Source organism: Pseudopipra pipra, chromosome 6, assembly GCF_036250125.1.
Source record: "Pseudopipra pipra isolate bDixPip1 chromosome 6, bDixPip1.hap1, whole genome shotgun sequence".
Classification (NCBI taxonomy): Eukaryota; Metazoa; Chordata; class Aves; order Passeriformes; family Pipridae; genus Pseudopipra; species Pseudopipra pipra.
The window spans coordinates 16484201-16507632 of record NC_087554.1 but is presented as its reverse complement, the minus strand read 5'-3'; the positions used below and the strand labels follow the sequence as shown (position 1 = coordinate 16507632).

At 45.9% G+C, this 23432-nt stretch overlaps 1 protein-coding gene across 1 annotated transcript in view; it reads left to right on the top strand.

Annotated features, from left to right (window-relative positions):
• Positions 1–2410: 2410 nt before the first annotated feature.
• Positions 2411–23432, top strand: part of TSPAN32 (tetraspanin 32) — a 31078-nt gene continuing 10056 nt past the window's right edge. Inside the window, exons 1-4 of the mRNA XM_064657552.1 lie at positions 2411–2688; positions 4682–4796; positions 6067–6164; positions 12503–12577. Coding sequence (XP_064513622.1) covers positions 2623–2688; positions 4682–4796; positions 6067–6164; positions 12503–12577 — 354 coding nt within the window. The 5' untranslated portion in view covers positions 2411–2622. The remainder of the gene's footprint in view (positions 2689–4681; positions 4797–6066; positions 6165–12502; positions 12578–23432) is intronic.

Sequence of the window (23432 nt, the reverse complement as noted above, 5' to 3'; positions counted from 1 at the left end):
GCTGACTGCGAGGACAGTTCCCCAGCATGCCACCAGCCCTGCCTCTCTTCCCACTGGGATGAGCCTGGGGGGACACCCTGCTTCTCACCAGTGTTCCCTGGACAGAGAGCTGCTGAGGCAGGTGTGTGCCAATGACAGGGCACCCAGAGGAAGTTTAATCCCATAGAAAATTGAACAGATTGCCTTTTTGATGGGCACAGGTAAGACGAGCACACAGGCTCCGTGTTCCTCTCAGTAGTGCCCTTCCATGTGCCAAATGTGCCTCTCTCAATCACAGTCCAGCCTCTTAATATCCCAGTTCTACTGGTGCTCCTGTTTTTTGGGGGGGTGAGGGACTGGCTTTTTTTTGGCTTTCTTTTTGAGTGAGAGAGTAACTCCTTTTACTCTTGTTATTTTTTTAATACTAGAAATCCACATACACTCTGCTTTCAGAGCTCTGTGAATCAGTGAAGGTACATGGCTGGAAACATATTTTGTGGAAAGACTAGAAGCCCTTCCAAGGGGTGTAGATGTCGATTTGGTGACCTCTCAGGTGGACCTGCTGTGAGGTGCGAGGCTCCTGCAGGGACAGAGAAGATCTTTGTTCAACTGGGGAGGGAACTGCCCGTTAGAAAGCCCACGTCGATCATCCCAACCTTCGGGAAGGGGTTCTGCTGGCCTATGGGGACCTCTAGTGTGAGACCTGGCTTCTCACAGGTCTTGCTTTGGTGGCCGGCATTTCGGATTGGGGAAGGAACTGGGGTCTAGGGGGAAAAAAAGATGGGCTCGATGGTTTTTCTCCTGTCCCTCGCTGTGAAACAGGCTCCGGGAGTGCTCAGGGCAGGTGAGACAGTTACACACTTGCTCACTGTCGCTCGCGGTTGGGCTGCCCTAGCTGGTGTTCAACACGGAACTGTTCTCATACCTTCTTGCAACCCTTCCAGATTTAACCTGTAACTCCACCTGTGGACCAGCCCTGCTGCCTTTATACCCCTGAATCCTCCCCTTGAAAATGCAAGTGACAACACCCCCATCTGTCCCCTAGTGCCAGAACAAATGATGGGTGCTCACAGCTCTGCATTCAGATGCAGTCCTAACTCTGACAGTGTTTTATAAGGCATTTTCCCCACCTGGCCTGTCCGCAGGGGTCAGGGACACCCCTCCTGAGCAGGGGTGGCAGGGCATCAGCTATCTTACCAGTCTGTTGTCCTCTCCCCACTGCCCTCCTTCCCTGCTGTCCATCTGTTGATTTTTCTCAAGTGGTCTTCAGCTCGTGGCCAGAGATGGAAGGTCTCTATCTGCACATGGGTCAGGGGTACATCAGCTTCTCCTGCTGGGCATCAGACACCACCCCCCTAGGGCAGGGACCTGCAAGCCATGGGGACATCTGTTTCTGGCAACAGCCATGGCAGCTCTCAGTGGTGTCTCGGGAGGTTGCAACGAAGATATTTTGCAAGAAAGCTAGTGATGTAGTCAGAAAATCATGACATACTTTTCCCTGCACACATGGCTTTGTGCAACTCACTTTCTCTTGCTTCTCTTTGCTCTACAAACTGCATCTTCCTTCCTTTTTTCACTCCTCTCCTCCTGCTTCTTTGTCATCTTCCTGTAACTTCAGTAACTAATGTGGGATGGTTTTACTTTTTTACCCCCTTTCTTTGCCTTCTGGGAGAAGTTCAACTAATTTTCATTATTCTATTTCACTTGTTTTCCACGTGAAAACAGGTCTTGTTCTTTCTTGAAAACTAGTCTTGTTCTGAAACAAAGGATGATTAAGGCACTCAGTCATTCAGGCTCACTTTGGCCAGATTGTTCTTGAGGCTTCTTTGTGATTTACTTTTGAGAAATATGCATTAAGAAGACAGCTGGTTTTGAAGACCAGAAGTCACCTGAGTTTTTTGTAGCTGTGAGTCCGGGGAGCTGCGAGTCTCCTCCCCGGAGGAGAGGGGAAAGGACAGGGTTTAAATGTCCATGGACAGTGAGGGTCTCCTGAGCAGGGACTTATATTTACACATAGCCATTTTCTTGAATAAAATACTACCAAAGATGGTTTATTCCCTTGTCTGCAAATAAAAGTTTTAATAGAGACTCAGCTATAGGTTATTGCCATGTGGTGGCTTTAAACTTAGAGAGAAGACTCTTACACAGACCTGTTTGGGGGATTTGATCTCTTCTTCAAACAACAGGGTTTTTTTTGTTCTAAATAACACTTTCCTAAGCTTTTTCCCAAGATACTTTTTATGCAGACTATAAAAAAAAAAGGTACTGACAATGTTCATTAAGCAAAACTGCATCCCACTGAAAGTCAAACCCAGGGTATTTTGATACTGACTCTTGATTGAACAGTTTCAATTTTTTTTTTTAGGAGCTATGCTCCGTGAAAAGTTGTTTTTCTGTATGTCTTTCCTTCTTTCCCAGCTGGGAAGAAAGTGTGTGGGAGCTGACAGCAGCCAAGGGAGCCTGTGCAGAAGGTGACTGCCCTAAACAGGATTTACTAATCAGGCAGGAGGAGGTGCATCAGCACGTGGTGGGGACTGCGCTTCCTGAGAGGCCCCGCTGTGGTCATGCCTCCCCTTGGTGGAAACCCAGGCTTTATCAAGGGCTGGAGGGACCAACTGCAGCTCTCTCTGGGAACAAGCTGCCATGGGACTGAGGTGCGGGATGAGGACCACCAAGTGCCAGCTGCTGGTGACCAGCCTCTGTGTCATGGTGAGCAGGCAGGTTTGGGGGGATCTCTGCAGAACCAAGATGAACCATTGCCTTTCCCATCCGTGCTCAGAGAGGGTCAGGTTTTCCCACGTTCTGTTTTTCGCGGGCAGAGGGCAAGCAAAGCCAACTGCCTGAGTTATCATTGCGCCCTGCGTGGTTATCGCTGGCCACCAGCATTGCCCCCCCCTCCACTGATAGACTTCTGGTTTCTCAGGGCTGTCACACCACTGCAGCTCTTTCACAACTCAGCAGCTGCCTCAGAAGAGAAAGGAAAGGTCCCTGCTGGCAGAATGGGTGGTTTTCAGCAAAAAGATTTTGCTCCTGTCTCCTTGGAGCAAAAGAGGGCAGATGGACCTGCTGCAGTCACACTTGTTGCTGAGAGGGTGGTTGGCTACAGGTGGAGTCAGTGAGGAAACTGCAAGGCTTTGATGGAAGTGTGTGTGAGAGACCTGTGGATCAGCACCGCAAAGCAAAAGCAATTCTAGGGATTCTTTTTATCAGCTTTTGAAGCAAATTCAACGGGAGTTTCTTGACATGTGCGGTTAGAGCTGATGGGATATGGTGGAAAGTGGAGAACATTTCTCCTGGATGTTTTTGACTTGTGTGTTCTTGTTGCCTTTTCACTTCATCAAAACTTACCAGCTTAATACTACTACTACTACTACTTCTATTACTACTGCTACTACTGCTAATCTGTATTTAGTTCAAAGAGGGTTGGTGGCTTGGAGAGAGTGTAATTAAAAGGTAGTATCTTATTTTGGCCCACACATGAAATTCATAGTTTGTCCAAATTTCAGTATTCCAAGACTGTTGGCTGCAGCGGCTGTAAGGCTGTTCTGTCTTCCAAATAAGAATATATGTCATTTGGAAGAATCAAAGGAGTATTGGTAGCAAGCATTAAGTTTAGCCTTTAAGACTTAGACTGCTGTTTCTCAGAAATCTGAGCTGACTGGTGTTGCACTTAGCATTTTGCTAGGTGTGGGTCAAGATATGCAGTAATGTACAGTACGAAGGGTCAGAAGGTACCACAAATTAGGTTGGACAAAATGCTACAGTTTGGATGTATTTAGTCTCCAAAACTGTAAGTCTACCCCAAAAGCTATTATAAAATGTCACACAGAGGGGATTATGGTGACATCACACTGTCACATTTGGCACAGGTATAGCTGCCTTTTATTGTAAAGGCACAAAAAGATGAAGTCTTATCTTAGGAGCTAGAAGTGGGCTTGCATTTTGTATTTTACAGGTTCAGTACACTAAATTTGGAGCTGGTTTTAACTGTGCCTCTGCCACCAGTCATGCTGTGAGGAGCCCTGCCCTAGAGCCAGGTGCCATCAGAAATGTTCCCTCTCCATCACCTGGACTTACTTTGGGCAACATGGAGGGTGATGTGCTAGTAGTTGCCCCATAGGCATACCTGTGCTTTCAGGAATGGGACAGAAGCAGATAGGCCAGCAACATGTTGCAGAGAAAGAAGCCAGCCCAGATAACTTAGAACAGCACAGGACTCGTCTCTTTGCACTCTACAGTAGGAAATAGAGCCATTAGCAGGCAATGGGACTAGCATTGCAAAGAGCAAAGCAAAGAACGTCATCCCTGCCCAAAACCACTCTTGAAGGTAGGAGCCCTCACAACTGCATGTGTGTAGTCTGCCAAGTGGGGTGGGACTGCACAGGTGTGCTGCAAGAGCATTGATCCTCTGGGGTTTCTTCATGTAGTGGGAATTTAATCCACAGACAATGGCAAAGAGACTGTGGGCTGCAGAGTATCACATGTACTCACTATGCAAGAGAGAAAAAGAGTTGTAGTATTTTTAAGTGTCTGGGGTTTGTCCTTTTATGTGCACTTTTGAGTACATGTGGTGGTTTCTAGATGATCAAGCTGTCTGCATTTGCATAGGGCTCGGGAGCATCCAGATACACCTCAAAGCTTTGTGTGCACCCAACAAGAGCTGCTGCCTTGTAAATCCCTTCCTAAAACCCTTCTTTTCCAGCTGCTGGGGCTATCCATTGCCACGCTGAGCACAGTTACCCACTATGGGCTCCATTTTACCCTCATCAGCGATATCTCCCTGGATGGCAACTCCTACAGGGTCATCCACTACAGAGGTACGTTGTGGTCACATCCCAGTGAGACTTTTTGTGATACCAGGAGCTGCAAAATTCTCTAAACAAATTGAAGGAAATGCAGAGGTGTCTCAAGAGGAGGAAGGGGCTGGTTTTTGGAGAATGCATTAGGAGTAACACAGTCCCACAGGCACGTTTTCCGCCTGTGTCAGACCCGCATGCCAGGCACCAAAGGGTGCTGTGGGAGCACAGGGTGCTAGGTGCTTCTGCATTTGCACCTGTGCCTCTATTCCCCATGCTCCACCTGAGCTTTCAGCACAGGGGGAGCTCCTCTGCCACAGACAACATAAAGATGCAGGGCTGGCAGGGCCCTGAGAGCATAGGGAGAGAGACTGTTTGAGAAATTTAAGCAGAGCACAGAAAATTGAGGCTGGGAGGAGAAATGCATGGAAACACCTGGGGTGTTTTCCCTTTCACAATGGAGAAACATAAACTGAGTCTCAGGTACAAGGGTAGAGCAAAGATAGCCCACATACTAAAATACCCTACTCGCCTGTGCTGCACTTGCATCTGTGGCTTCTTCAAAGCTGTATCCTGGGCTTAAACATGCTCATACCCTCTCTAGATCCTGGTTCTCAATTTCAGTTTAACAAAGCAGGTGTAAAAACTATGTTAGTACAAAGCTAAGGTACAGTCCTCCCCTGTTCCTACACACATAGGGGTTATATATTGGCACTGACTGCAGCCTTGCAGGCTCTCCCATCCCAGCCACCGCTCTCCAGCAATGCTTCCACTTGCCTTGCTTGCAAGCACTACCTCTGCATGGCTGGGGTAGCAAAGCCCTTTGCAGCGCTGTGATCCTTGAGCCCTGCCCTGGGGTACCGGCTGTGATCCTGCCTCAGCCAGGAGGAAACCAGAGGGCAAGTGTTGCACCAGATTAGCAGCGCCCAGAGTCCTGATAGGGGTGGTGGGACAGCTGCTGTACTCCTCATTAGAGGGGATCCTTATCAGAGTGCTGAAATAATTGGCAGCTTGTGGTCTGTTGGGTGGACCAACACCCTTTTAGGGTGCTTCAGTTTGCTGGAGCTGTGGGAACCGCTCAGAGGTTTACAGCCCTGCCAGACAAGCCAAGCATACACAGCTGGAGTGTATTGAATGAATTACCAAAAAAATTTCAGTTCTGCAACCTGGGCATTTTGGGCTGGCTCCCCAAAATACACTTTTTTGGCCCCTCTCTGGGTAAAAGCATCAGATTAAGCCTCTGCTAGCACTTAGCATCTGACCACAGCTCCCATGTCTGACTTCCTTCCAGCTTTCTACTTTGGGATCTGCCTCAGCATGACCCTGATCCTGGCAGCCCTGCTGAGCTCTGCCGCCACGGTGCGGGAATCGCAGTGCCTCACCGCCATGGTGCGTATCCAGAGGGACTGGAGGGGAGGGGACCTTCATCACCTTGGGCTCGTGCCATAAAATTGTGGTGCTGGGGGCTGTTTTGCCTTATGCCTGAGAGCATGCACGACTGGGGAAGGAGGCCCTGTTGTTCCACCCTGTGTTGCAAAGGGACATTTTTGTAAAAGCTTGCAGAGCTCTTCAGGCTAAGGATTGCATCCTTCTGCACCTTGTTTCTTTTGCCGAAGTCTTGTGTATGCAGCTTTCAGAGGGAACGGGCTTATTTGCCAAAGCCACTACGGTGATGACAATTCCAGGGTATTTCTTTTCTCACCAAGTCAACACATGGTTTATGTGGGGAAACTTTAGCAAAGCAATTTTCAGTCCCACATTGTTCCCCTGATTTGTGACAGCAAAATTAGCCTCCCTTCTTCTTCTCGCACTGCAAACATCCACCACAGTGGTGCTGGTGTGAGGCATACAAAGCATGGCAGCAGGCATGGGGGATTTGGGCTGGACCCTCAGTTTCTGCCTATAAGGAGAGGGTGGAGAGGTAGCACAAGAGCTGAAATTCCCCCTTTCTCCTCTCCATCATCCACAGCGAAGTGTATGTGTGGGCCTAGACCATGTCAACAGTAGTAAGATGGATTGTGAGCTCAGCTCCATTTAAAAACATGGCCTGCACATGGGGCTTAGTCTGCATAGAGCAGCTTCCAGCCTCAGCTGGAGGGATGAGTGGAAAAGCACTACTCACTGCATATTTTCCTGTGCTAAGTGAAGGGCAGGAGTTAACAGTTGGGCTGCTGAGCATGAAGTTGTGCTTAATATAAAATAATTGCATTGCTGTCATATATAAACTAACTTTAGAGAGATTTATCTAATCTATGTAAATGGGGGAAATTATACTGATGGCAGAAATGAGAAGCTGACACCTTAAAATCCAGTGCAAAGCAGCTACTGAAGTTAATGTTTTCACCTCCTCAAAATGCAATCTTCTTTTCTCTGTCAGAGATGCTCACAGGGGCCTGAGTGACACAGTTCCCATTAATACCTCTAGCAGATTATGTGTGCAACTCCCTTCTCTTTTACTGAAGTGCATTTAATGTGTGCCTGTAATTACCACATCTAAACCAACAGGTGGGTATGTACAGATTAATGGAGATTGTCATGGCTGCCTGAAAATACAGTCAAACTTCTTCATAATGTTTATTTGCTGACTTACTCTCTGGTATAGTTTGGGCCGTTCCACTGCGTAGAACAAGCTGTTAAAATGATAGCCATTTACTGAAGCGATATTTAAAGAGTGCCTTCCCCGCAGCTGTGGCCACGAGGCACCATCCCAGGCTGCTCTCACCAGGGAACCTCCTGGCTGCCTTTAAGCTCCGTTTGCGCCGTCTCCGGCAGCGTTGGGGGGCAGTGTCCAGCCTCCGGGCAGGAGGTGACGGGCGATACCCGAGCGAGGGGCCGCTCCACCGCCGCGCTCCGCCGCTGGAGGGGGCCGCGGGCCCGCCAGCCGCTCGCTTCCCACCGGCACCGGGGATGCTGGGGAACGCTCCGGGAACGGGAGCAGTCCCCGTAGCCCCCGCGGGGTACTGGCACATCCCCGGCCCTTAGAAATTAACGGGAACCCTGGGAAATACCCAAGAGCTGGCCACGAGCGACCGCATTCTCTGCTCCAATTCGTTCAAGCGGCTCATTAGCATCTCAAATCGCACACGGGAACTTTGCCTGTTCCTGTGAATCGCCTGCGCCCCCCCCCCCCCCCCGCCCCCGCGCCCCTTCTAACTGTATCTTACACCGAGGGCCAGCCTGCCGCTTGTTTACCCTCCAGTTCCTGCCCCCTCCCAAGGCACATCTGATCTGCCTTCGAGAAGCAAAGGCAGGGAGAGCCAACCCTGACGGCTGCCGTGAGGTGTAATGGCAGGCAGGAGTGGGGTTCGGCTCTGTGGGGCTTCGAAACTTCTTTTCAGTGTCTCGTCCAGCCCTGCCGATCCCTGCTGGGCTGTGGCTTGCAGCCCCGCTACTTGTTGCTTTTTTCCTCTTTCTGGAATAGAGATGATCTTTCACCTTCCCCCATTATTGATTTTAAAGGACTTTTCCTCCCTGCAAAGAGTGTGTCTTATTTAGAAGACCATTTAATTTGCTCTAATCAAAGAGGGAAGACACCAGACTATTGGCCTGACATCTGTGGCTCTACATGAAACCAAGCCACACTCAGGGGATATCTGCATCAATGTGGCTAATCCACCACAATGCCACTTGGTAAACCAGCCACCCAGGGGAAAAGCTAACCAGGATGCAGATGGGCTTAAAGGAGCACTTTTTTTTGTCCATTTGAATTATAAATGCTCGTGCTGCCTGGCTATCTGGAGGTCTGTGTGTTTGCAGAGGAGTGGTCTCAGGTCTTTGCAGACATTACCGGTGGTGTTCTAATATCAGTACACAGCGGTGCGCAGTGGTTAGAAACTAGAACGGGTCAAACTGGTTTAAGCACACATATCTCAGGAGATTGTCTTGTAGCTGCGTTAGCAGCACCACCAGACCAGACAGATGCTACTGGGCATCCACTGATGCTTGCAAGGAAGCTGGATCCGAGAAAGTAGCTGAGAACTAAAGGATAAAAAATTATGTTCTAAAATCCAGAAATATTATCCCTGAAGCTCCTCTTAAACAGGGAGAATGGCAACAGGTTTATTGACTGTCCTCCAGCTCAGGCAAACTCTGCTTTCTGGTGGTCCATCATGTAGTCAGTCCTGAATGTAAATATCCTGCAGCTCTCACAGCCCCTGGAGGCCATGTCACTATTGAAGGGGAGGAAAAGGAAGGAATTTTTCCTAGTACTGCTTGTACAAAGGAAACACTCTGGCATCGGTGAGGTTTAAGGACTCATGTGTTGTTACCTGGTCAGGCAGAGAAAGGAAAAGGAAAAAGAAGCAGGGAGCAACATGCAAACCATAACATCCCAGCTGAAATTCTTACATCTGAGCTTTACAGCCTAAAACTCCACTTGTTTAGAGGAAAATTTGTATTCAGGATGGACCAGCTGTTCCAGAAAATTTCTGTGGTAAAAAGCCTCAGTGAATGCCCAGTATAACCCAGTTTTTCATCAAGTGATGTGCCAGTGGGGTCAGCACACAGCACAGGCTGTTTGCTTTACTGTACCCAGGTGTATCATTGTAGGCAAGTTTGTAGAGGGTCCTTAATATCACTGCAGTGCACTTCACCATCTTCCTTTCGCAGTTCATCTGCCTCCTGTGCTCTCCCTCATGGTGCAACACTCCTGAATGAGACATCTGCATGCTCAGCTGGTGCTGAGGACAGATTCCTCTTTCGGGCTGAGATCACTGACTCCTGTTTGCTATGTCGAAAGGCAGAAGCACTGTGTGCTTTTAGACGAACTGGGTCAGGGAGGGAGGGACAAAACCTGATGGATGCAATCTGAAATTAGCTCCCCTTTTCCTGCCCCTGGCCTGTGCAGTCTGGCAGGGAGCTGGCCCTTGCAATGACCACAGCAGTGCCAAAAACCAGCTAGAGATGAGCAGGGCAGAGGTCAGCTCCTTCCCTGAGAGTGTGGGAGTTTGGCAGAGCTACCGAACCCAGTCTGAGCTAAAGGATCCCTCCCTCATCCGAAGCAGACCCCCTTAGCCAAAGGGGAAGCACCAGAAAGGTGAATTAAAAGAAACACCAGCCAACTGACAGGATGCTGTTTCAGTGGATTCTGCCAAGTCTGTCAAAGATAAATTGTTCCTTGCAGCAAGGATGGAAACAAGGTCATTCATAAAAGAGTAATGGATGTCTGGCTGGTGACAGCCCTCCACGGGGCTGATGTGACTGCCTCCCGCAAAGGGAGCAGGCAGCAGCCTGTGGCTGTCTCCAAGGAGCTCCAAGGGTCTGGGAGACGGTGAACCAGCTTCGACCCTTCCACATTTAGTATGCAAACTGCACGTTGCCTTTTTCTTTGTTCCTCCAAATGTCTTCTAATGTAATTAGAAAGTTGTTCTTCCAAAAGCCTTTTGGCTGGGAAGGGAAAAAGCAGGCTATAATTCATTTATAAGATGTTCTTGGAGCCATGTAATTGCTGTGCACCGGCTGGATGGAGGGGGAGCTTCCCAAGGGGCCGCGTCTTGGTATTCCCAGAGAAACTAGACAGAAATAAAGGGAGAGCTGATGCTGAACGTGAAGGACTGAAGTGTGGGGTGGAGCTGAGGAAGGGAGGATGAGAAGGAGGATTTTAATCTGATGGAGGTTCCGGCCCCAGAGATATGTCGTAAGTGCTGGAGCTGGGGGGGAGGAAGGGAGAGCACGGGGGAAGAAATTTGGGTGGTGTCACTGGCACGCTGTTGTTTGCACTCACCGGGTACATGGTGGGTCCTCTCAATTATAACCTCAATGGAACAATGTGCAGAAGAGCGCTTACATTGCTATCAGTGTTGATTTTTTAATCCGACTTAATTTTTTTAAATTATTTTCTTGGTTTTGAACTTTTTTTGGTTAAAACGATTTTGGTTAAAACAATGACTTTGTTACTCTGTTTGGTGGGGGAGTTGTTGAAGGAAGTGCAAATGCAGGGTCTGGTCCTAGTGAGGAGCAACCTGAAATGCCTGTGTAACCTCACCTCCTCCCTCCAGTTTGTGCTGTACTTGCAGGGGTTGAACCCCCCACTCCAGCTGGGTTTTAGTCTGTGACATCTTGCCCTGTGAGCTCTTCCACATCCTCACTACTTGTATGCCCCTTGTCTTGTCTGCATTTGATCAAACTTTCCCTCCTATTTCCTTTAGGGTCTTCTGTAATCTCATTTCAGCCCCTAGCAAGGCAACGGGTGATCTCATCAGCTATATGTCCAGGCAGCTGCCAAAATAATAAAAGAAAGGAGTGACTGGACATACATAATTTAAGATTTTTCGTAAGAGCTGTAACACGTTTTTTTACCAGTGCCTGATGTAGAGCCTGAAACAAGGTGGCCCCCAAAAAGTGGTGAAATGCCAATGGCAGTCTTGTTCCAGGAGCAAAGCCACTGGACAGGGCAGAGGAACACAGCAGATGGACAAGAACCAGCAAAAGGCAGTTTATTGGCATGTTCACTTTCATGTCCAGGATTTGAAGTAACACATTTTCTTTTCCTGCTGCATATGCATGAGTTTGGATTTTTTTTTTTCTGAGCAAATTTTTATTAGTGAAGCAGAATTGGTAGAAGCAATGCTTTTCTTCCTCTCCTTAAACTTGAATTTGGTAAAACTTCATGTAAGATGTAATCTTTTTCAAGTTAATTCAGCTATATCATACAATGAAAACAGTCATAGAAAAAAAATTACAAACAAAATAAGGTGCAGTGAGCTGGGTAATTTTCCCCTCCTACATACTGTTGTGTTGGAAGAGGCACAATTTCACAGAAAAACTTGTAAGGGCATTAATTTTCCACTGGTACTTACTCACTATCTTTTGTCGTTCCAAGACTAAGCTGCGGATTCATATTTGATGAGGCCATTTAGCCTTCAAATGCTTCACAGGCACTTTTTTCCTTCCCTTTTTTATTTTTTTTTATGTGAACAAGATCCTTTGGTCCAGCTGTCACAGCAGGCAAGTGCTGTTTACATCAGGGTTTGGATTCTTTTTTGTCCATATTTATTCAAATAAAGAGACAAAGCACGTAACTTCCAGCTCTGCAAGCCTAGGGAAGAAGGCAAAAGTCAAGTCACCTCCTGCATTGTTGCCATTTTTGTTTAGACACATCAGGGTCAGTTGCTGGCCTTGATTATATTTCTGTCATCCTGTTGTCTAACTAGGGTGGTGCTGATTTAAAGAAGGAGGCTTGACCATGCAGCTGCCACCTTGCTCACCGAGTAAAGTCCAGCTCCTCTTCCAGAGCAGGTTGCTCTCTATGCTGGCTACTCACTTCTTTATGGACTATTTGTGTGGGGTTTCCCCTCTTTGAAGCCAATAACCAAGTTTTAAATGCAGGGGATTGAATTCCACGAGTAAGGAGATGCTATTCTGAGGCACAGTCCTCCTGCAGAACAGGAGCATACTGAAAATACAATGTTTTTATCCCCTCTTTTTCTTTTTCCAAGGGGAATTTGGGCAGAATAGATTAACTGCTCCACAGGGAGCTGCCTGCATTTTTGGTCAACCTCTTCAAGTTGCCATGGTGTAATTAGAGGACTTCTGATGGAGAATCACATTATTGTCCATCTAATTTCTTTTAAGTAACCAGCATTATGAGGGATATTAAAAGAAGGTGATGTTTAAACTTTAATGAAACTTGCTCAAACAAGCATATTAAATATGTCCTTATGGTGTTTGCTAATGGATATTTTTCTCCCCATACTGTAGCTGATGGTATTTTTCCTCTTTATCCTCAGGGATTTTTCTGTTTTGCTCTGGCCTTCTGCGGATTGATCCCAGCTGCCTGCTGGAGATACACACACAGTACGGAGGTAAGGGTTGGCTGCTAGGAAATACCACCAGCATCTCGTCAGAGATTTTTTTTGTAGCAACTATTTCTCCCATAAAAGGGACAGCTGGTAGTAATTAAGCCATCCATGCCGAGGTCTATCAGATCCAGGCTCTGTCTTATCTGTCCTTTACAAGAACAGGGCCACTTTCATGAGCTACCTCTTCAATGCGATCATCTGAAGGGAGAAGCCATGGAAACCCTCACACGTGGCAAGCTCTTTGTCCTGAAGGCAAAACAAAATGCAAGTCTCATTTTAAATAGCTTTTGGTTTGTTTTGGTTTGTTTTTTGTTTTGGTTTTCTTTGCGAGGGATGTTTGTTTTGTTTTGTTTTAAATGAGATGCTTGACTTCAGAAAAGTCATTTCCAGCTGGTTCTAATTCCTGTAAATGTCAGTTGGGAGCCTCTATTCAAAGGCAATGGCAGGTTGTGGTTGTTCAGGTTGTCTCTGGCAATGGCCAGGAGAAACATCCAGGAGATGTGTTTATTAACTGGCAGCAGTGGTACGGGAAAAACAATAGAGTGAAAAATGGTGTTTTGGGTCGCTATCATGCTGGACCAGAAAGAGAAGGTTGGAGGAGATTGAATTTGGAAGAAAGTTAGGGTTTGAATTGTTAACCCGGAGCTTGCTGGTGCTGTGGTAGATGGATGGTGTGGGAGATGCAAGGTGCTGGGGAAGTTGAGTCGAGGCATGCAGAGTTGCTAAAGTGCATCACAGTGGGTAACCATAACCTGGGGCTGGGATGCCCCTGAGGCCAGGGTATTTGGCTGCTGGGGAAAGCAGAAATTGACCTTAGTATTTAGTAGCCTAAAGAACTTTATACTTTTTTTAACCTTTTCCTAATCTGATATAATTTGCTTTTTGCATATTTATTCCTCTTCCCATTCAGAGGGATTGTTGCTATTAGGTCTTTGTGAATTCCTCTTTTTGCATCCCTGCATTCAAAAAATATAAATTTTAAGAGACTCGGGAGTGCAAAAAAATCATGACATCTTTCTTTTGAAAGCAGAACACTGATATTTTAGGCAAGAACTTAAATTATCTGACAGTAACTCAGATAAGTGTTTGGGGCTTTGATCGATGTTTCATGCAGTGGGTCAGTCCCTGTCTCCATTTTGCTCCTCTCCAGTGCCAGTCCCATGCCATAACCTGCAATGTCCTAGGCCCAGTGAGGATGTGAGTGATGTGAAACATCATCCCAGTGGATTAGGGATTGATGCTGCCAGCTCATCTTTTTAGGATTACAGATATTGTGATCAAAGACCAGTGTATCAGAAGGCTGGCTGTGAGCCTTCCTTCTGTGATGGAGGAGCACAACTCCTTCAATATCCTGGAGACTCAATCCATACTAGGACTGTTGTGATTGATTTTTCTGAGGACAAGGAGCCCTGTCCCATAATGGTTCACTGTGCTGTGCATAAATTAAAATCCAGTTGTTCTGAAAGCAGAAGTCAAGGTTAAGGTGAGGGATAAGGTCCTGGTTCTCTAGAAAGTTTGTCCAGAGCTGACCAGTGGCCACAGGAGTTGAAAATCCTTCGAAATGTGCAGATGGCTGTGCTGGATCAGACTAAAGTTGTTGGCCGACGTAGGTTGTTGGCCAACCTGCTGTTGGCCAAGGTAGCAGCACGAAAACCCAGCAAGCACAAAGCAGTGCTTTTTCAGATGACAACAGCTTGTGGCTCAGGTGCCTGCTAGTGGCACCTGCTGGTGCCTCTACCTTTAATGTTCTCAGTGGATTTTTCCTCTGTGAATTTGTCCAACTGCTTTGGAAACATTAGGGTGAGTGCTGATGGCACAACAGCATCTTTTATCTGTGTGCTTAACTGGCTGAAGCAGGTTCAATCAGAGCTGAGACATCCGTGAAAAAGCCTCTGTGGTTTTTTTCTCATTATTTCAGGCAAAACTATCAAAATTTATTACATTCAAACTAACAATTTAATATGGAAATAATTTTGTTTTCATGACCAACATGGAAGGGATGCCTCGAGCACACTTTCTTCCTTCTTCTGCAGAAGGTAAATGATAGATTAATGCAAAAGCTGTGCCAGTAAAGGAGAAATGGCACCAGAAACTGTGTCTGGTTGGTCTTGTGAAATTGTGTTATCCAAATAGACTATTTAGTTATACTTTAATCCAAATAGGGAGAGGAGGGCACAAAAAGTCTGGAAGAAAAAGCTGTATACTGGGTTAATACAGGGATGTGCCATTCAAAAAATATTTTGCTCAAAATATTTAAAGGAGAATTACTTTGTATATCTTTTAATCACTACATCTGTTTTTACTTCAAATTATTTTTAGGGGTTTCTTTGCTCTGAGTGCCCTGCCCACAAATGCACCCATGGTTATGGTTAGCTTTAGTAATTGGTTGGGTTTCTGTAAGCAAAACAGCAAAGCAGCTTCCACTAGGCAAAATGAAGGGTTTTTGTAAAAGGTTTACTTTCTGGCTAAAGAAAACCAGCAGTGTTTCTGACAACAGAAAAAAATAAAATACTGTTAGAGACCGTCTTGGGTTTCTCTGCTTCCTAAAATGTAAAGAGAAGCAGGGAATATAAATGAGGGAAGACTTAATTAGAAGTGTCACTTGCAAAACATATGGAAATTTAGTTTCGATTGAAAAGTAACCCGTCTCACTAGAGAGAGAAATGCAGGTGACAGAGGGATATGCAGATGTGACTGTCCCTCCAGGACAGAAAGACAGGTAGTGCAGTGGTAGAGAAAATTGAATGAAGCTGGGGGAAACTCCTGAAGTCTCATTATAGAGCTGTTTATTTGTCTGACTTTCTCAAAATAAAGAACCAAATTAAAGCAGGTGTCCTCTGCTGCCTACTGCATGTCAGTGCTCTCAGAAATAGTTAATTGTGGTAATCTGGGGGGAAAATATCAAACTCAACCAAGCTGGTGGGTGTCTTGTAAGACTGATGGGATGTAGACAGCTGTCAAGTAAGGAACAGAATTGGGGGATGTAAAACTAAATATGGATGAATATGCCCATTACATGTGCCTGAATCACTGACCCTGAGAGCACCAGGGGGTTACTGCCCCCCATTCATATCTAAAACAAAAATTTGAATTTTTTGCATGCAAAATACATTGACTTTCCAGTGAAAAGCCAGACAGAAAATTAGCCTGTTCAGTTTGGAAATGCCAGCTGGGAGCTGTTGGTGGTAGATCCCATCCTCTTCTTCCCCACGGGCAAGGTGACAAACACAGGCAGCACTGAAAGAAGAGCCATCCTTTCCCCCTGCAAGTTGGGGGATGGGAGGTCTCCCCTACAATCCACGGCATATGCTTCAGTGGTTTACTCCTTTTGATCAAAAAAAAAAGAGGAAAAAAGAAAATCTACATTTTCTTTGTAAAGCAGACCTCTCTTATAGAAAATCATCTGAAACATAAAATCCCAATATTGAAAAATAATTTTGATGGTTATTATCAAGAGAAAATAGATAGAAACATTGCTTGAACATGATGAAAGTCAGATGCCCTTTCTGCCTGTGTGGCTCTTTCAGAGCCCTGTTTACAGTACTTACAGAGAAGCTGGACAGGGAAAAAGGAAAAGTTATTTGTAAATATTTGGTATTCTCAGACCTGGCACTGTAAACAAAATGTGAGTCTTTTAATTTCCCATTCTTTTCTGCTTTTGCGACCTTCTGTAGCTTCTGAACATATTCTTTCATACAGATGCCAAATGTTTTAATTTCAAGTTGTCTGTGTTCGGATAGACTCGATGTCACTATAGCCCTTATTCTTGAAATAATGTATGCCAGGCATGCAGCAGTCATGAACCTGAGGTTTATCATGCTTTATCCTAAAAGGCTGCATTGCAATTGTTCTTCCTCTCAGTAGGAGATCTAGGCAGGAAAGTGTTGCAAACCTGCCTGAGGAAGGACAGTGATGGTGCAATCAAAGCAAACTAGAGATCAATGTACATGGGAGGGCAGAGAGAATGACCTCTATGCAAGTGTCTTTGACAGAACAGCTGTGGTAACCACAGAAATTATGAGGTTTTCAGATGGTTTTCAGCCACATTAGGAAGTCCTGGTTCCTGAAGCTGAAGAGCTGAGTCTTGTTTTCCAAAGTTATTTTTATGGCAGTTCCTTTCCCACAAACCGCTGTCTAAGTGAGGTCTCTCAGTCATTCACAGTGTGGCTGAAAGCAGCTAGGACCTAGGATGCAGAGAGGGACATAGGAGAGACATGCCACATCTGGCACAGCTGGTGGGGAGGGCTGCTGCTTCCTCCTCCCCAGCTTCACTTTTCTCCTCGCCCATTAACTGCTGCTTTACAAACATGTCTGCAGAGGCTGAAGCAAAGATGTACTTGCAGCTGCCATATAGAAGACTTGGTACCCTTACTAACCAACACAAAAATAGAATCACAGAATCATTAAGATTGGAAAAGGCCTCCAAGATCATTGAGTCCAACCTTTGACCAATCAACTAGAGGCTCTAAGTGCCACGTCCAGTCATTTTTTGAACACCTTCAGGGACAGTGACTCCACCACCTTCCTGGGCAGCCTGTTCAAATGCCTGACCACCCTTTCAATGAAGAAATTCTTCCTCATGTCTAGCCTGAACCTTCCCTGGAACAGCTTGAGACTATGTCCTCTTGTCCTGTCACTAGTTGCCTGAGAGAAGAGACCAATGATCCCCACCTGGCTACAACCTCCTTTCAAGTAGTTGTAGAGAGTGATAAGGTTGCCTCTGAGCCTCCTTTTCTGCAGGCTAAACAACCCCAGCTCCCTCAGCTGCTTCTCACTGGACTTACTTCACCAGCTTCTTTGCCCTTCTCTGGATTCACTCCAGCACCTCAATGTCTTTCTTGTAGTGAGGGGCCCAGAACTGGATACAGGACTCGAGGCATGGCTTCACCAATGCCATGTACAAAGAGGCAATCACTTCCCTTGTTCCAGTGGCCACACTATTTTTGATATAGGGCAGGATGCCATTTGCCTTCTTGTCCACATGGGCACACTGCTCGCTCATGTTCAGCTCTCAACCAGCACCCCCAGGTCTTTTTTCCCCTGGGGTTCCTTCCAACCACTATTCCCCAAGCCTGTAGTGCTTCATGTGGTTGTTGATCTCACTTGACCAAAGTGCAGGAACCAGCACATTGCCTTGTTGAACCTGAGGTTTGGGGTTTTGTTCTGGGCCCCACTGTGAAAGAGGCCAGAGGAGTTTTTATGCCATGTCATCTTCTGCTGTTCCTGTTCCCTGCAGCAGCTGAACCATCCTTCCAGCAGCCTTGCGGTTCCAGCAGCTTTGCGGTGCCAGCCCTGTAAGCCAGACAGGATGACAGGGTGGGTCGGTGACAGTAAAGTCACTGTAACATGCAGGAAGTTTTGCAACAAGAATGAGTGTTTTAATTACAGAGATTTGTTCACAGGTAAAAGTGTAAAACGGATTAAATTATGACTTCCCAACTCAGGGGAAATTTTGAACCTGGTGCAATTAGTTGCCCATATTCCTGGCAGAGGGCCTGATTCCCCATGTCCCTTGAATGAAGAGGTTGCTTGGATTTGCACTGACTGTGATGATATGGTGATCTCTTAGTTATCAAGTGGTTTCTCATGTTTCTGGGTGATTTCAAAAGCCTGTGGCTTTTGGCTCCATGTGAGTGGGAAGACATTAGCCCCTCTGTGTTGCACTGCTTGTACTCAGAGAATAAATGTAAGGATTTAGCTTTTTATGGGCAGGGAACATAAGCCATCCATATACACCCTTATTCTCCTGCAGTGTTGCTCTGCTTCCTCCAAAGGAACCTGTTTGCTGTCCCCTCCTGGGTCTGGGAAGTGGAAACAGAGTCTTCTATGCTTTGTTAGAAAGCAAGGTGGTACCTTTTAGGATGGTGATTTTCTAACAGGCCCTGGGGATGTGCAGCTGGAATTAACAGTTGCAGCTGTTAAATAACAAACATTGCCACACCTGGGGCTCGCTCTTGAACAGAGCAGCTTCCCTTGTCCCTTTCCTGCATGTGGTACCAGCGCTGGTCTTTCTGTCTCTGTCCCAGCCAGTACTTTTGCAAAGCCATACACAGCATTTGCCTGGGTCTCCAAGAGGCAAATACTCTCTTTTCATGCAAAAAATCAGGACATGCATTTCTTATTTCTGCAGGTATGCAAGGAATGACTGAGAACTTCCAAGTTAATTTCTTAAGTGGGGCTGTAGAGGTCCTTCTAGCAGCAAACCAAGTCTGCAGGTTTTCCAGGGTGCGTTTGTGCCTATCATCGCTGCCTCTGGTGTATGTTGGGGTGAAGTCTTGCAGGGTCTGGTCTGTCTCATCTGTGGACAGTAATTAAATGCAGGCTGAAGTCCTAGAGGTTTTAATGAGACTTAAACACAAGCTGAAGTTGTGTTCATGTGCTTTCTGAAACCAGACCTGAAGCATACAGATAGTTTCCTTTTGGTTTTTGGTTCAGTGGGGCTGGATCAGGATTGTAGCCGCTCACAGGGGTCTTTCAAGAGCACTTACAAAAATTAGCAGTTTGGCTGTGAGAACACTGTGAATAATCTGATGTGCTCCTTGCTCTTGCTGTTTATCTCCCAGGCACAATCACTTTAAGGTAAGGACCAAGCTTTTCCCATTCTCTGAACTCCATGGGAAAAACAAAAGAGGAGGGAAACCCCTCCCTCTTCCTTAACGTTTTAAAATATTTTGACTCTTTCCCAGTGTTTATGTTCTCATCACACAGTAATGGCCCACTCCCCCCAGCGAGACACTGTTCTCCTTTGTCTGAGCCTCCCCACAAGCATTTGCACTCATGGGTTCTGTAATTTATTGCTGCCCTGACGCTGAACCCACACGGCCCCATTTCTGCCGCTTTCCGTGGCAGAGCGTTAGCTGGAGCTCCCGCCCACAGCAGCACCAGCCGTGGTACCTGAGGCTGCTTGGATAGTTGCCATCCCACTTTCATGCACCTGTGGGATGCTCACCGCAGCAGGACAGGCACCACCAGCTCAGAGGGCTAACAGGGCTGCCCTGGAGCTGGCTCTGTTGCTGATACAACCTAAAAACCTAATTAAAAAAACCAAGGAGACTTTGATACACTGAGGCTGGTGACACACACAAGGAGTGCAGGCCCAGATCTGAAGGACTTAGGGGAAAAAAATGTGTTGATGTTAATTAGCTGCCCATCCAGGTTTTCTGTGCTTCCTTATAAAACATCTGGTGCTCTGCCACAGACACAGAGCAATGCTCCTGGCTGCATCCAGAGTAGCACAGAGGTGGCCTTGGCAGTTTATGGCTTAGTTGAGCATGAGGCTCTGATGTCCTCCTGCCCACTGGCCAAAAGGGGTGTATAGCACCCATACGGTTAGATTTTCCCTGTTCTTTTTGGGAGGTGGATATAGGAAATGAGGAGGAGGTGAGCAGGGTAACAGCTCAGCGCTTTCGCATGTTTCAAGTGTTTTGTGCAAGGACCTGATGGAAGCACTGGGACTGGAGAGAAGTAGCTTTGTAAGGCTTTGCTTTTCCTGAGTTTTTTGTTCCACAACGGTTTTTGGTCTCTCTTCTTCTGTGTATTTCCTCAGTGATTGTCCAAAGGATGGTCAGGGTTTGCCTGATCCTCTGGCAATACCAGAAGGTGGGTGGGAGTGCATATGTCTTCCCCCTCCCATATGTGTATAGATAGATATAAAATCTGTATCTATATACAGATATAGGGGCCCTCAAAGGCTCCTCTGGTTTGCAGTGCTGGCCGGATTTCTGCATCTGGGAATGACTGGCTGGAAGAAGGCTGGAGAGGAGGGGAGCTAATAAGTGATAAAGGAAATAAAAACTTGCGGCAAGCTGTAATGACTGTGTGTAGACAGGCAATGAGGGCTTGGTTGAGCATGGATGGGGGAGCTTGTCTTACCATGTGCTCGATCCATGTGATGGGAGTTGCTCTGTAATCTGGCTAAAGAACCCAGCCTGGCTTTCTCTCCTCTGTTTCATTGAAGTTGCAGCATTGCTTTGCCCAAACCCAAGCTGTTGCATCTGCCTCCCCCCTGTTTCTGACACGCTGTGAACACGTGCAGTTCTGCACACCAGGGAGGAAAGGAAAGGCAGAGACAACAAAATGCAGAAGTGTTTTTCTTACTGGAACAAGGAAGAATTTTGAGTGAGTTAACCACTTTATTCCAGTTTCACATCTTAACTAACTTGCAGTTCACAGCCAAGTGGAGGAGTCTGTGGCAGCCACCACTAAAGGGACATTTCTGAGTGATGCCAGTGAGTACATCCTTGTTGGTGGTGCTGAAAGAACATGAAGTGCTGAGGTTGCAGGTTCTTCTGAGGCTGCACTGCATGTGATTGGTTTGATACCTCAAAGGCACAAAGACCCACAGGAGCGGAGGATCCTCCTCCTTCTTCCTGTGCTTGTCTTCCTCCTCCGCTACATCATGAGTGTTCCTGTTTATCAGAGGGGAGGAAGGTGGGCTTGTCTTTGAGATAATTCTGACAGCTCCTTTCGCTATTATTGTTCTTGAGCTGTCTTCCTTCTCAGCCATGTCAGGAGTGTTCCTGTTTATCAGAAGGGAGGAAGGTGGGCTTATCTTTGAGACAATCCTGAGATCTCCTTTCACTATATTCTCCTCGAGCTTCTGCTTTGTAGAGGGATTTTTGGCCAACAGCAATTGCAGAGATGGTTCACTGAGATTCAGGTCATTGTTCTTGGTACAAGTCTGCATTAGTTTCCATCAAAGCTCTCAGGTTGCCTAGGCATGGGTATTCACTGGCAGCAGGATGGGTATTCACTGGCAGCAGGATGGGGATTCATTAGCACCTTTGGCTTGCAAAGGCATTGAGAACTGAAGGTGGACCTTGTCTCATGTTTCTGTTCCAAATCCAGTTATAGGTAAAAATTATCCTTGATAAATAACCTAAGTCAAAAATGTCAGTTTTCCTCTTAAAGGAGGTAAGACTGAAATTTGCTTTAGTTTTAAACAGACAAGGGCAAGAACATTAATGGCTTAGAGTACATGTCTTCCTGCAGCCATAAATTCTGCTTCTTGGGGGATAAAGGATTTAAAGGATGATAAACAGTGTCAAAATTCCTTTTTTTTCTTTTACTTTAAGTGAAAAATGCTACTTATTGAGTCAGTTGGAGTCAGCTGCATCAATCTCAGTGGTGATTTTCCATTTGTTGTATCCAGCAACCCATCGATATCATCCCTAAATGAATATTTCATTAAGGAATGCAGACAGAAATGGGAGGCAGAGATTATTTAACTAATTTAGAGCTGGAACATTCACACAGCTTCTTCCAGGAAAAGAATTACTGTGAGGTGTGACCTCTATATCACTTAACCTGGAGATTTTTCTTAAGCCCAGCTGATGCTTTATCTTCAACTCTTGGCGTTTCAGCGTTGCAGGGGCAGTCTCCTTCCAAGGGAGAGCTTGTCCAGCAGAACTCTTCCAGCAGTGGGTCACAGCATGTCACTAGGAACAGGAAAATCCGCTTGACCATAATGATACTTATGTGTGAGACAAGTGTAAGACCTTTCAAAAGGAAGCCTAAATGGACTTTCTCTTCTCCAGCTGTATTGGTCCATTACATGCTAAGTTCTGTTTAAGGGATGGGGCACAGCTGTTTGTCTTAAAGCATGTTATTAACAGTATCAGAGTAAGCACTCGAACTTAAAAGGCATCCTGTTGCTTAACCATGAGAAAAAGCATCCTGATTATTTTTACTATTCTTTTTTTGTCCAACACCTGGTGTAAGATACAGAAAAAGAAAATTATCTTGAGGCAATGGACTCGAAGTTGCCCATCAATGGAGTGTGCAGTGGAATCTGTTGAGGACAGCAGTTGAGGATACAAAGCAGTGCTGCAGTCTAGATCTTCACTGTGTTGGGTCCTGGATCAAAGGAAAATATAGGGATGAACTTGCATCTGCTGGATGAATCAATGTTGCAAATAAGGATAGGTCATGAAACCACCTGGTGACTGTCTTACGCTTTCAGGTTTTATTTTTTACATCATCAGGCATGCTTGAGTTAGCACAACATTTTGGGCTGGATAGATGCTGCCATGCACTACCAGTGTTACAGACCTTGGCTGCGGCTCTGAGTATAAACATAACCCCATCCTAGGCAGCAAAGTGCAATGTTTTGAACTTGTAAGTCTTCTCTTATTAAACCAGACCTCTCTATGCTGTTTTCTGCAGAGAAGGAAGCAGCCAATGATGAATACTGAGATTTACTACTATATACCTACCTCTGAAATATTTACGCGAGAAAACAAACCATTGCATTGTATAAAAACAGCAGTTTCTCCCTCCAAAATCAAATGATCCTAGCAAAAATCAAAAAGATGATGTGGAGGAGCTACAAGCAATTTGCTCTTTAAAAAATGGTTTTATAATTTGATATTTCCTTACTAGGATCTGAATAGCAAATTCAGATAATCTCTGGATATAAATGCTAGATATAATTGCTAGATAAAAATGCTGAGAATGACTAATCAGCAAATTGTACTCTTAGGCTTGCCCAGACACACATTCTAAGAGGAAGTTATTGCTATTATATATTTTTCATTTAATCCCTTGTGTTTCAAGTTTTGGAGGCTACTTGACAAAATAAAAAAAAAAAAAGGTAGATAACTGAGAAGTCAGTTCACAAGTGAGCTCAGAAATGGTGCAATTGAAGTCTTTAGCAGTCATTATGTACTTGGAGATTACCATCATCATCACCATCACAGTAGTTCAAGGGGCTGTGAAATGTTGACACTGCTTGTGGTTTCTTCCATTATTGTTTCCAGCAACTGAATTAATTTTCTGCCGTGATTTTATTATGGGCATCTTGTTCCTTCAGTTCTTTCCTATCCACTCTCATCCTTCAAACAGTCTCAGTCTCAACGTT